Below are 13,204 nucleotides of genomic sequence, written 5' to 3'. Positions count from 1 at the left end.
GTAAAACCAAATAAAGCACCCTTTTCAAGAGGACAAACACAAAATAATTAGAAAAATACCACCATCCTCAAAAACTAAATTAAATGAAATAACAAAAAGATGCTGTAAAATTCTGAAAACAGGATTACATGTTACAAATACATCACAATAGTAACAATAACTGAAGTACCTATGGTAAAGTGAGAGAAAACTATGGTTAACTATGGTGAAACGGTTGCAGTTTACGTCTTGGCAAAGTTTGACTCCGCGTTCAGGACGTTAACATACATCTGCATAATAAAGAATGATATTGTACAGCAAAACAACTTTAAACATACTATTTGTCTCAGGCAGAAGAACGCATTTCGTGTTTGTTTCTCAGGTTTCATACAGAGAAACTTTTACGAAATCTTCTGCGTAATTAATATCCATGTCTCGGCAACCACAATGTTTTACAGCTGTTCCTGTGCGAATTACATATGAATAGTTTTTAATGGAACTAAAAGGGTCATCTTCGGGATCCAATGTCAAGAAATAAAGCAAAAAATAAACATTAATTACAAACAAAAGCATCAAGTCAGAAATCTCAACATCAGTCGCAGCTGCTTCGGTTAAATAATAAAGAAGGAATTAAAAGAAGAATAAAATCACACAAATCAAAAGCTCCGAGCATATTCAGTAAAATGATTGCAAATCTTTGGAATGAAAGAATAAACGAGTGCACAAAAAAATGAATGACTATATCATCACTGTAAACCAAAGCGAAGAGATTCAATCTGTGGCACCGCTTTCCACACGTCCTCATGAGGAAAAATCATGTCTGATGTGCTTTATTTTCCATTCCGTCTTATACACTTGCACAGTGAGGCTGTGGTTTCCATGGTAACAACCTCGGGGAAGGGGAGGAGTTTAAGAGTCCAGGCTCCTCCCTTTTCGATGTCATCCTCACAACTCTCTTTGTCGCTCTCGGCCGTTAGACGTTTTCTTCACCTTCTGGATGCCCTCCAGCGCTCCCGACTCTGTTATTCTGTGTACAGAGAGACGGAATATCACACACCGAAATTTTCTGAGACAGAAAGCGAGACAAAGCGAGACAGAAAGCGAGACACACTTACACTTCATCCATCTCTAGGTCCTCCTCATCCTGAGGCAGCTGGAGATATGGGTTATTTGATGCAGGACGAAACTTAAATCCCGTCAAGACGAAGAAGATCAAAGTGGAAACCTCCACTAAAAACTGCAAACACACAAATATTAATATAATTTTGAATCGTTCCACAAGTTTTTTAAAGCACAATTTAAGACATGAACACAGTGCCATGCACTACGAGGCTTTTTTTACATTTGAATTGTTCTCATCTGCCATTTCATTCCTCTGAAAAAAATAAATAAAAACATTTGCACTGTACATAACAGATTGTATTAGATTTGCACTACCCATGTGTATGTGTGTATGTATGTGTGTGTCTGTACGTATGTGTATAATTAGTTTTTATTATTATCTATGTCTTGCTGCTGTTTTTGTATTGTTGTACACTGAAAGCTTCTGTCACCAAGACAATTTCCTTGTATGTGTAAGTGTACCTTGCAATAAAGCTCATTCTGATTCTGAAAAGCAAAACAAAACTTAGTCTTGAAATACTGGCTTTGTGCAGACCTCTTGACACCACTGCCACTGGAACGGCACGGTGACCTTCAGCAGGATAGCAATGATCCGTGTGAAGTAGATATAACACACGATCTGACAACAGAGAGAGAAAGTTTAGTTTGATATAGTAATATATTCATTTATTATTTTAGGCTGAAACATACTCTATGCACTACTTGAACGCAGATGCGAGCGCCTGACCAACACATTGCAAATGCGCGGTCCGGTTACTGCGTTAACAAACCTCAGAACTCAAGGGGGGCGATAGAGTTTCCTTCAAACGTCTGTAGATTTTTACCCTTTTTCACCCAATTTGGAATGCCCAATTCCCAATGCGCTTTTAAGTCCTCGTGGTGGCATAGTGATTCGCCTCAATCTGATTCGGACGAATCCCAGCTGCCTCCGCATGTAAAGACCGCCAACCCGCGCATCTTATCACGTGGCTTGTAGTGCGCGTTGCCACGGAGACATAGCGCGTGTGGAGGCTTCGCCATCCACCGTGGCATCCATGCTCAACTCACCACGCGCCCCACCGAGAGCGAACCACATTATAGCGATCACGAGGAGGTTACCCCATGTGACTCTACCCTTCCTAGCAACCGGACCAATTTGGTTGCTTAGGAGACCTGGCTGGAGTCACTCAGCACACCCTGGGATTCAAACTCGTGACTCCAGGTGTGGTAGTCAGCGTCTTTTACCACTGAGCTACCCAGGCCCCCCCAAACGTCTGTGACATTAAACCGGATGTGTTATTATTTCGGTGACATCGAACTGTTCAGCCGTGACGTCAATTTGTAGGCAAACCCGGAAGTCTAATTCGCCATGGGTTCCCTCTGGATTTTCCTGTGGGGGTTTTCAACTTAAGAGTAAAATCTAGTGTGTGGTAAACATTACTTGACAATACGTAGTCATTTTGTTCTACAACATCTATTAAACACTTTCATACCTCAAACGTGAATTTTGAAGCCACTGTATGATAATAATAATAAAAAAAAAAAAAGAAAAGAGTGCAATTCAATATTGCTTCAAAATTCATGTTTGAGGTATATATACAGTTGTGCTCAAAAGTTTGCATACCCTGGCAGAAATTGTGAAATTTTGGCATTGATTTGAAAATATGACTTATCATGCAAAAAAACTTTTTTAAAAAGTTTTTTATTTAAGGATAGTGATCATATGAAGCCATTTATTATCACATAGTTGTTTGGCTCCTTTTTAAATCATAATGATAACAGAAATCACCCAAATGGCCCTGATCAAAAGTTTACACACCCTTGAATGTTTGGCCTTGTTACAGACACACAAGGTGACACACGCAGGTTTAAATGGCAATTAAAGGTTAATTTCCCACACCTGTGGCTTTTTAAATTGCAGTTAGTGTCTTTGTATAAATAGTCAATGAGTTTGTTAGCTCTCACGTGGATGCACTGAGCAGGCTAGATACTGAGCCATGGGGAGCAGAAAAGAACTGTCAAAAGACCTGCGTAACAAGGTAATGGAACTTTATAAAGATGGAAAAGGATATAAAAAGATATCCAAAGCCTTGAAAATGCCAGTCAGTACTGTTCAATCACTTATTAAGAAGTGGAAAATTCAGAGATCTCTTGATACCAAGCCAAGGTCAGGTAGACCAAGAAAGATTTCAGCCACAAGATTATGGTCACAACCATAAGCGCTATGTTTGGAGAGGGGTCAACAAGGCCTATAGTGAAAAGAATATCATCCTCACTGTGAAGCATGGTGGTGGCTCACTGATGTTTTGGGGGTGTGTGAGCTCTAAAGGCACGGGGAATCTTGTGAAAATTGATGGCAAGATGAATGCAGCATGTTATCAGAAAATACTGGCAGACAATTTGCATTCTTCTGCACGAAAGCTGCGCATGGGACGCTCTTAGACTTTCCAGCATGACAATGACCCTAAACACAAGGCCAAGTTGACCCTCCAGTGTTACAGCAGAAAAAGGTGAAGGTTCTGGAGTGGCCATCACAGTCTCCTGACCTTAATATCATCGAGCCACTCTGGGGAGATCTCAAACGTGCGGTTCATGCAAGACGACCAAAGACTTTGCATGACCTGGAGGCATTTTGCCAAGACGAATGGGCAGCTATACCACCTGCAAGAATTTGGGGCCTCATAGACAACTATTACAAAAGACTGCACGCTGTCATTGATGCTAAAGGGGGCAATACACAGTATTAAGAACTAAGGGTATGCAGACTTTTGAACAGGGGTCATTTCATTTTTTTCTTTGTTGCCATGTTTTGTTTTATGGTTGTGCCATTCTGTTATAACCTACAGTTGAATATGAATATGAAGAAATAAAAGAAATGTGTTTTGCCTGCTCACTCATGTTTTCTTTAAAAATGGTACATATATTACCAATTCTCCAAGGGTATGCGAACTTGAGCACAACTGTATAAATATATATATATATATATATATAAAAAAGTGTAACAGATGTTGTAGAACAAAACGTCCACGTATCGTCAAGTAATGTTTACCACAGGCCTGATTTTACTCCAAAACTCCCATTATAAAACCCTATAGGAAAATCCCGAAGGAACCCATGCCGAATTATTTTCAAACTGTTGCACTGTCATGACAGTAGTTGACTTGAAAGAGAAAACTCAAAGAAGAAGCGGAGAGTTTGGACTAATCTCGCTACAGCGCCCCCTCATGGCAACGCTGAGAATGCAACGCGCACTTGCGTTGTGTTATAAATAGCGCACGGACACATTTTGGAATGTAGAAAATCGAGCTTGTGTACACTGACAAAAAAAAAAACAACAACGATTATTTGGCTCAACAACTTTAACGGGTGAAAATAAATCGCTTCTACTTCTAAATGTACAGATTTTTTAGCTTTACTTAATTAGCATTTACGTCTGCAACACAAAATATCAATTATAAGGTGAACTTAGAGTGATACATAAAGTAAATTAATAATTGTGAGTTCCTTGAACTTCTTTGGTTTATAATCCATAAAATTAAGACTTTAAGTGCTACTAACTCAAACGATGAAGTACAGAACTGAGGTTTTGGGGAATACCCATAATCCCTTGTGCTTGAACAATTTAAGCATGTTTGTTTGGTTAAAAGGGACTAATTGGGGTATTTAATTAGTTGTTATTAGGAATGGAGATTTGAACTATTTTTTAGTATTATTGATGTTGTTTTCCTGTAATTAATTATTTCGTGTAAAGTCATCATTAGGATGATTAGTGTTCCCATTGCTGAAGTTGGATCCTGTTCAATCCATGTGATTTTTCCATGCGTATGTGAATGTGTGCAGCTGAAGTGCAGATAAAGGGACTTTGGGGAATCACGTTTAATGACTGACCGCAGTCATTATTTTATGTTGAGCCAATTAAATGAAGTAGAAACTGTAATATAAATGTTCATTTGAAATGACATTAAATCTTCTTCGTGACATACCTTTTTAAATGAATAAAGTTGAATGAACTGATACATTTGTGTACATCTAACAAACCTTTTCTAGTTATGCTGACATAAAATGACCATAAGTTGAATTTACTTAAAATATATAGGCAGCATTTTGCATCATGCTTTTGAGTAAATCCAACACATTTTTTTTCAATGCTAAAAGCGTCTGCTTTCACATACCGATGTATCATTTGTTTCGCCCTCTAGTATTACACTAAACAAGGGCAAACTAAAAGAGGTCAGGAGAAAGTAACGACTTAAATGGATCAACTACAACTTTTTAGGAGTAAATGTAAAAAATGAAATGTCTCACCATAACGTAATAATGTCTAAAGAGCTTCAGCTTCTCCAGATTCATTGCAGCTACACAAACACACACAAACACACATACACACATTTGATCTTTTAGCCAAAGAATCATTCTGGTGCATAATTAACTTGAACAGAAATGAGAGACCGTGACACATATACACACCTTTGCCGTCGGTGTTTGAGGCCTCCTGTAGATGACGAATGGACCTGTTAAACACAGAGTCATAAAATGACTTCAATTAGACAAATATCAGCAAATATACAGTCTCACACCCACGTATATAAACACGCACCAGACGACAGGGAAGAGAACGGCACCGCAGCAGATGAGATCGACCAGGAAGAGGATCTCCCTCCAGAGAGCGTATTCACTCGCTCCCTCCTCCGTCTCCTCGATGATTATATACGCCACATTAGCCAGAACCTGCACCAATCAATCAATCAATCAATCAATCAGTCACTGATACAAGCTCATAACAACACTCAAAACACACACACCTGCAGAGGAATGACAATCATGAAGATCTTCTTCTCTTTGTCTGACAGGATGTATTTAACGAAGGCGAAACCCGTTCCAATAAGAGCCAGAGTGATGAACAGAAGAGCGCCCTTCAACCTGAGACATCCATATATTGATGGACAGATATGAATACAACATTTGTTCATTAAATTGATTATTAAATAAGAGAAGACGCGTAAGAGAAAAGCGCATTACAATTAAACGTATTATTATTATTATTAAAGATGTATTTATAAAATTGTATACATATATTTTTATTAATTTATCAATAAATGTTTTATTAATATGTTTAATAGTAATACAAATGTTTTAATTAATTAATATTAATATGTATTCATAAAAACATTCAAACTAGTCTTATATGTGATACGCACAGGTGGGTGATGTAGTACATGACAGCCCAGCCTTCAATCGGGTGACCCTCAGAGTTGATGAAGTGATAGTTAATCTGAGAGAAACACAAACAAACACAACAGCACATGAATATGAAGAATCGTGACACTTCCGAAACACTCTTTATGTTTTGACACTCACTGTATTACACTTCCATGTCTCGCCACTAGCAAATACTTCAAAAATGTTCACGGAAAGTACTACGTGGTATTTTTCCTACATCGAAATGCTTTAGTAAAAATATATGTATGTCAATACTGCAGTTTATTACCATGTATTGTTATATTTCACTGTGTTTTATTTCTTGCATTTTGAATCTTCTTGGCTACAATAGCAATAGTATGGTTGAAATGACAGTTCTTTTGATCGAACAGAAGAGTGTTTGTACTCACACTGTGAAAGAGTAGAGACACAGCTTTAGTGTACACCAGCGCTGCCATCAGCCAGTGGATCTTAAACACACTGTACCTGTAAAACACACCCATAATCATCACCTGTTTCTCTGACACATTTCCATCATTCTGACTGTTTGAGCAGAGTATTGCACACATGCAGGTTTAGCAGTTTTCCTCTAGTTCAGATCATGTCTCATATGAACAGCTAAACGTGTGTGTGTACCTATACTTGAGCAGTGTGTATGTCCAGACAACAGCGGCGGTAAAAAAGATGGCTGCCATGGAGATGTAGAGGCGTGGCAGAGGAATCTCAGCCGCTGAGAGATAACCGTTAGGGTTCTTTTCCGTGATCTCCACCTAAAACACACACACACAGTTTTATACTCATCATCTGACACATGATGCTGAGGCTCTCGGACACAGGTTGCTGTGCTTCCATTTACACATTTTTATCCAAAGTGAACAATATTTCATTCAAGCTACACATTTGATCAGTTCATGCATTCCCTGGGAATTTAACCCATGACCTCAGCGGTGCTGTTGGAGCTACAGGAACACTTACATGGAGAGAATACGGACTCAGCATTCCTGCTCTCATGTTATGGCAGTTGTGGAAGTTCAGATTGTAAAGCCCCTGAGACCGTGAACCCATAGTGAGACGAAACTGAGACAGAGCGAGAAAACACACATGCCGTTATTGTCTTATAGTCACACGTCAGCAAACTCTATTCAGTGCTGTGAGAGTGGTTTCATATTTCAATTCAGTACCATGCGTTTAAATAAATTCAGTACTGTGCGTTTAAATGAATTCAGTACTGTGCATTACAATGAATTCAGTACTGTGCATTACAATGAATTCAGTACTGTGCATTTAAATAAATTCAGTACTGTGCATTTAAATAAATTCAGTACAGCTAATTTGAATGGATTCAGTACTGTGCGTTTAAATAAATTCAGTACTGTTCATTACAATTAATTAGGTACTGTGTTTAAATAAATTCAGTACTTTGTGTTATAATAAATTCAGTACTTTGCATTTAAATAAATTCAGTACTTTGCATTTAAATAAATTCAGTACTGTGCATTACAATGAATTCAGTACTTTGCATTTAAATAAATTCAGTACTGTGCATTACAATGAATTCAGTACTTTGCATTACAATGAATTCAGTACTGTGCGTTTAAATAAATTAAGTACTGTGTGTTTAAATAAAGTACTGTGCATTTAAATAAATTCAGTACTGTGCATTACAATGAATTCAGTACTTTGCATTACAATGAATTTGGTACTGTGCGTTTAAATAAATTAAGTACTGTGTGTTTAAATAAAGTACTGTGCATTTAAATAAATTCAGTACTTCACATTACAATGAATTCAGTACTGTGCATATAAATAAATTCAGTACTGTGCATTTAAATAAATTCAGTACTGTGCATTTAAATAAATTCAGTACTGTGCATTTAAATAAATTCAGTACTGTGCATTTAAATAAATTCAGTACTGTGCATTTAAATAAATTCAGTACTGTGCATTACAATTAATTCAGTACTGTGCATTACAATGAATTCAGTACTGTGCATTTAAATAAATTCAGTACTTCACATTACAATGAATTCAGTACTGTGCATATAAATAAATTCAGTACTGTGCATTTAAATAAATTCAGTACTGTGCATTTAAATAAATTCAGTACTGTGCATTACAATGAATTCAGTACTGTGCATTACAATGAATTCAGTACTGTGCATTACAATGAATTCAGTACTTTGCATTACAATGAATTCAGTACTGTGCATTTAAATAAATTCAGTACTGTGCATTTAAATAAATTCAGTACTGTGCATTTAAATAAATTCAGTACTGTGCATTACAATGAATTCAGTACTGTGCATTTAAATAAATTCAGTACTGTGCATTACAATGAATTCAGTACTGTGCATTTAAATAAATTCAGTACAGCTAATTTGAATGGATTCAGTACTGTGCATATAAATAAATTCAGTACTGTGCGTTTAAATAAATTCAGTACTGTGCATTTAAATAAATTCAGTACTGTGCATTACAATGAATTCAGTACTGCGCATTACAATGAATTCAGTACTGCGCATTACAATGAATTCAGTACTGTGCATTACAATGAATTCAGTACTGTGCATTACAATGAATTCAGTACTGTGCATTTAAATAAATTCAGTACTGTGCATATAAATAAATTCAGTACTGTGCATTACAATGAATTCAGTACTGTGCATTACAATGAATTCAGTACTGTGCATTTAAATAAATTCAGTACTGTGCATATAAATTCAGTACTGTGCATTACAATGAATTCAGTGCTGTGCATATAAATAAATTCAGTACTGTGCATTTAAATAAATTCAGTACTGTGCATTACAATGAATTCAGTACTGTGCATTTAAATAAATTAAGTACTGTGCGTTTAAATTAATTCAGTACTTTGTATTCAAATAAATGTATTACTGTGTGTTTAATTAAATTCAACACTGTGCATATTAATGAAATTAGTACTGTGATGTAATAAATTCAGTAGGTAGTGTTAGTGTTTATAATGTACACTTGGGGTCGTCTGTATTTTGAGAAACAGTGGGTTGTGGTTTTGAGAAGGGCTGTTGTGTGACTGTGTGTTTCATGATTCTCACGCTGAAGTTGTAGGATTCTCCGTTTTTCTGTAGGATCAGTGTCTTCCCGTTTACACTCGCCACCTGATGAATGTCACACAACTCAGTTCAGTTGCCAGTTATAAAGAACTGCATCTTTACAGGACAGCACACAAACACACATGTACCTGCTGGTTAACATGGACGCTGATGGGAGCCGTCAATTTGGTGTCTGTTTTGTTCTGATCTGGTTTTTCCGTCTTTTTGTCACCCGCTGCTCCATTTACAGCCTTCTCCTCTCTTTTCCTCCTCACTGAACAACATAAGAATCAACAACACTCTTCAAACAAACACACAGTGCAGACGTGTGCATGCCATTAACTCCATAGTTCAGATGTGCCGTTATCGTAAATGAAAACTATAAACTTAATGAAAATACTTTAGTTAATTGAAATCTCTAAAAAAAACAAAAACCAGAAACTGAACTAAAAAAAGTATTTTCATGATGGTCTTTCGATACACAGTATGTTATTTGAAACTTTTACAACCCGCATTTTTAAACATGTAAAATGCAACAGTTTGCAATAATGCTAGACGTCCATGAGAAATGTAACGCTATAAACATATTTCAATAATATCAGTTAACGCATTACCTTTGGCATGCTTAAAATACTAAAATAAATAAATATATAGAAACTAGAAAACACTGAAAAATTAAAACATTCATACAGTGAAAACTAAAACTCAAGTAAATTAAAAACTAAATTAAAAACTCTAAACTCTAATGGCGACAGGCGTGTGTTTCACCTTTATCTCCATCTGTCGTCTTCTCCGGCATCATTTCAGCCTCCAGAACACTGTCAGAATCACCGAAACCCTTCACAAGCACACTAAACACACACACTCATATTAATATTATGACCCAGTCTAGATCCAATCACACCCTAAAAAATAAAATACGTGAAATAAAGGAGATCAATCATGAAATAATGAGATAAATCTACATTTGGGCTCTTGTTCTCAGGGGTGAACACACCTGAGGTTCTTAGTATCGATGATGAAGAGGATGAGCTCATCTTCACTCTTGCTCTTAGTCAGCGTGCACTCCTCAGCCTCCTCCGCCTGACAAAACAACAAACCCACATGAACGCACCGTCTGACAGATAGAGAGACAGAGAGAGAGACGTGTCACAGATACTCACGGTGTACGACAGAACTCCATTCACTCGAGATCTGGCCAGACTGAAGCCAACCTGCAACACACGGCAAAACATTAGAGAAACAACAGACAGACAAATAAATGAATAGACAGACAGACAGACAGACAGACAGCTCACCGGGTATTTGGAGTCGCTCTTCTCTTGTGGAAGCTGCAGCGACACCAGGTGAACATCCAGAGTGCCGTTAGCAAAATAACCGAACGTGTTTAAGTGCACGACAAACCGCGTCTCATTCTGAAGAGAGAGAAACAGAGTGTTACTGCAGGGGTTTGCAAACTTACGAGAGACCCCCTATGTGAGGAAAGTAGTAAACATGATATTATTGTTCTTGTTTGCTAAATTAAATAATTGCCTTTTATTTTGTTACAATGCTAAAGCCAAAAGAAACTATGAAAATATTATCTGGAAAATATTTACTTTTTATTAAGTTGACAGTGCATTTTTCTGAAACTGGCGTAATATTAGACGTATAAACCAAAAGAAAAAATGTAATTCAATAAAATAAAATAAAATCGTTTTTTTTTTTTATTTTAGGGGCCTGTGCAGCTCAGTGAGTATTGACGCTGACTATCACACCTGGAGTCACGAGTTTGAATCCAGGGCGTGCTGAGTGACTCCACTAAGGTCTCCTAAGCAACCAAATTGGCCCGGTTGCTAGGGAGGGTAGAGTCACATGGGGTAACCTCCTCGTGGTCACTATAATGTGGTTCTCGCTCTCGGTGGGGCATGTGGTGAGTTGTGCGTGGATGCCGCGGAGAATAGCGTGAAGCCTCCACATGCGCTACGTCTCCGCGGTAACGCGCTCAACAAGCCACGTGATAAGATGCGCGGATTGACGGTCTCAGACGCGGAGGCAACTGAGATTTGTCCTCCGCCACCCGGATTGAGGCGAGTCACTACACCACCACGAGGACTTAGAGCGCATTGGGAAGTGGGCATTCCAAATTGGGGGAAAATTAGAAAATAAAAACCCCTAAAAAATTTTTTTTGTTGCCTCCGCATCTGAGACCATCAATCCACACATCTTTTCACGTGACTTGTTGAGCACATTACCGCGGAGACGTAGCACGTGTGGAGGCTTCACGCTATTCTCCGCGGCATCCACGCACAACTCACCACGCGCCCCACCGAGAGCGAGAATCACATTATAGTGACCACGAGGAGGTTACCCCATGTGACTCTACCCTCCCTAGCAACCGGGCCAATTTGGTTGCTTAGGAGACCTGGCTGGAGTCACTCAGCATGCCCTGGATTCGAACTAGTAAACTAACGAACTCCAGGTGTGGTAGTCAGCGTCAATACTCGCTGAGATACCCAGACATCCTTAGTATATAATAAAACAATAAATATAAATGTAGGCAAAAGTGAATTACAAACATTATTTCTTACAAATAAGACTTGTTTCATATTATAAGAAATTATATGGCGATTTATTTGAATTTCTGTTTTTATTTCTTACTATGGCTGTTAAAACAATTAAATAAATTGCAATTAATCTCATGATTTCAGAATGAAAAATGTCAAATGGTTGTAACATTTTAACTTTTTTTGTTATTTGTCTGCGGCCCGTTGTTTGATCATCTGCAATACGTCTATAAGACATTCAGGAGATGTTTATAAGATGTTTATAAGATGTCTATAAGACGTTTATGATTTAGAATGTTGGTAATTCTGATCTTTTTAAGATGTTTAACAGATGTAAATTAGATTGTGATGCTTTCCAGATGAAAAGATGTAAAACTGGGATTACTGACACTTATTTATTCATGATTTATTTTACGTTAATATCACTGTTTGATGTGTGTATAACATGTTTAGCTGTTTAAACAGGAACAGACTGTAAAAACGCAAAATCATGAAATAAGCGAGTAACATGAGATGAGATAAAATGAGTAAATCATTAAATAAGTGAATCTGAGTGAAATAAGTCAGATAAAACATGAAATATGTGAATTAAATGAGTAAATAATTGCAGCAGACCTTGAGTTTGAGCTGATGGATCCTCGCGCTGCTGTCAGACACTGTCACTATTAAAATCATCAGACACATCTTCATCATCATCGTCATCATGCTGACTGTCAATCAGCTCTCTATCGATCATCAATCTATCGTTAAAATGATTGGCATTCACTCATCTGATCGCCAGTTTGTTTCTAAACTCTATCCAGCGACACCTTTACTTCCGGGACGCGTGAGCGCGTACACGTCATCGAGGCGGAGACGCGCGGCGCGTCACAGCGGCCCCTGTTGACGGGAGGACGCGCGATCAACATGCCGTATCAGATAGATCGATCCATAGATGACTGAATCAATGTTTCTTGTGATCTTAGAAGCCTTTGATCTAAAAGCTTGTGCTCAAAAGAAATCTAGACGACTTTAAAGGTGCACACAGTAATTTGTTCCTCATTAAAAAAGTTTTAATTTTTTAAACATATGTATAAAATCACGACCACTCACTTGAGATGAAGACTCCAGTCATATCGGTAAAGCTGTTCTGATCTACGTAGAGAGGGTCCCCTCATGGGGGCTGCCATGTTGGATCATATGATGACAAGCTAAGTACTGCCAAAGACTGTTTAGCCCCAAAGTGGACTGTTTATATTAAAATAACTGGAACACCCAATAAATAAAGTCTGGCCTCACAGGTAAACAAGCCAATAACCTTTTGGGTAG

At 37.7% G+C, this 13,204-nt stretch overlaps 1 protein-coding gene across 1 annotated transcript in view; it reads right to left on the bottom strand.

The window, feature by feature from the left end:
* The window catches only part of LOC127445084 (protein GPR108-like), a 13,131-nt gene extending 406 nt beyond the window's left edge, over nt 1-12,725 (bottom strand). Inside the window, exons 1-18 of the mRNA XM_051704849.1 lie at nt 12,512-12,725; nt 10,649-10,765; nt 10,514-10,564; nt 10,348-10,433; nt 10,119-10,201; nt 9,500-9,624; nt 9,354-9,416; nt 7,255-7,356; nt 6,916-7,049; nt 6,690-6,765; nt 6,279-6,352; nt 5,883-6,000; nt 5,678-5,808; nt 5,548-5,591; nt 5,386-5,435; nt 1,637-1,720; nt 1,095-1,216; nt 1-1,006 (exon numbers count right to left, since the gene is read on the bottom strand). The exon at nt 1-1,006 is cut by the window's left edge and continues 406 nt beyond it. Coding sequence (XP_051560809.1) covers nt 925-1,006; nt 1,095-1,216; nt 1,637-1,720; nt 5,386-5,435; nt 5,548-5,591; nt 5,678-5,808; nt 5,883-6,000; nt 6,279-6,352; nt 6,690-6,765; nt 6,916-7,049; nt 7,255-7,356; nt 9,354-9,416; nt 9,500-9,624; nt 10,119-10,201; nt 10,348-10,433; nt 10,514-10,564; nt 10,649-10,765; nt 12,512-12,601 — 1,632 coding nt within the window. The 5' untranslated portion in view covers nt 12,602-12,725 and the 3' untranslated portion in view covers nt 1-924. The remainder of the gene's footprint in view (nt 1,007-1,094; nt 1,217-1,636; nt 1,721-5,385; nt 5,436-5,547; nt 5,592-5,677; nt 5,809-5,882; nt 6,001-6,278; nt 6,353-6,689; nt 6,766-6,915; nt 7,050-7,254; nt 7,357-9,353; nt 9,417-9,499; nt 9,625-10,118; nt 10,202-10,347; nt 10,434-10,513; nt 10,565-10,648; nt 10,766-12,511) is intronic.
* Nucleotides 12,726-13,204: the final 479 nt, after the last annotated feature.

This window comes from Myxocyprinus asiaticus, chromosome 8 (assembly GCF_019703515.2).
Source record: "Myxocyprinus asiaticus isolate MX2 ecotype Aquarium Trade chromosome 8, UBuf_Myxa_2, whole genome shotgun sequence".
Classification (NCBI taxonomy): Eukaryota; Metazoa; Chordata; class Actinopteri; order Cypriniformes; family Catostomidae; genus Myxocyprinus; species Myxocyprinus asiaticus.
The sequence above is the reverse complement of the archived record's forward strand: the minus strand, read 5'-3'. Positions and strand labels throughout refer to the sequence as shown.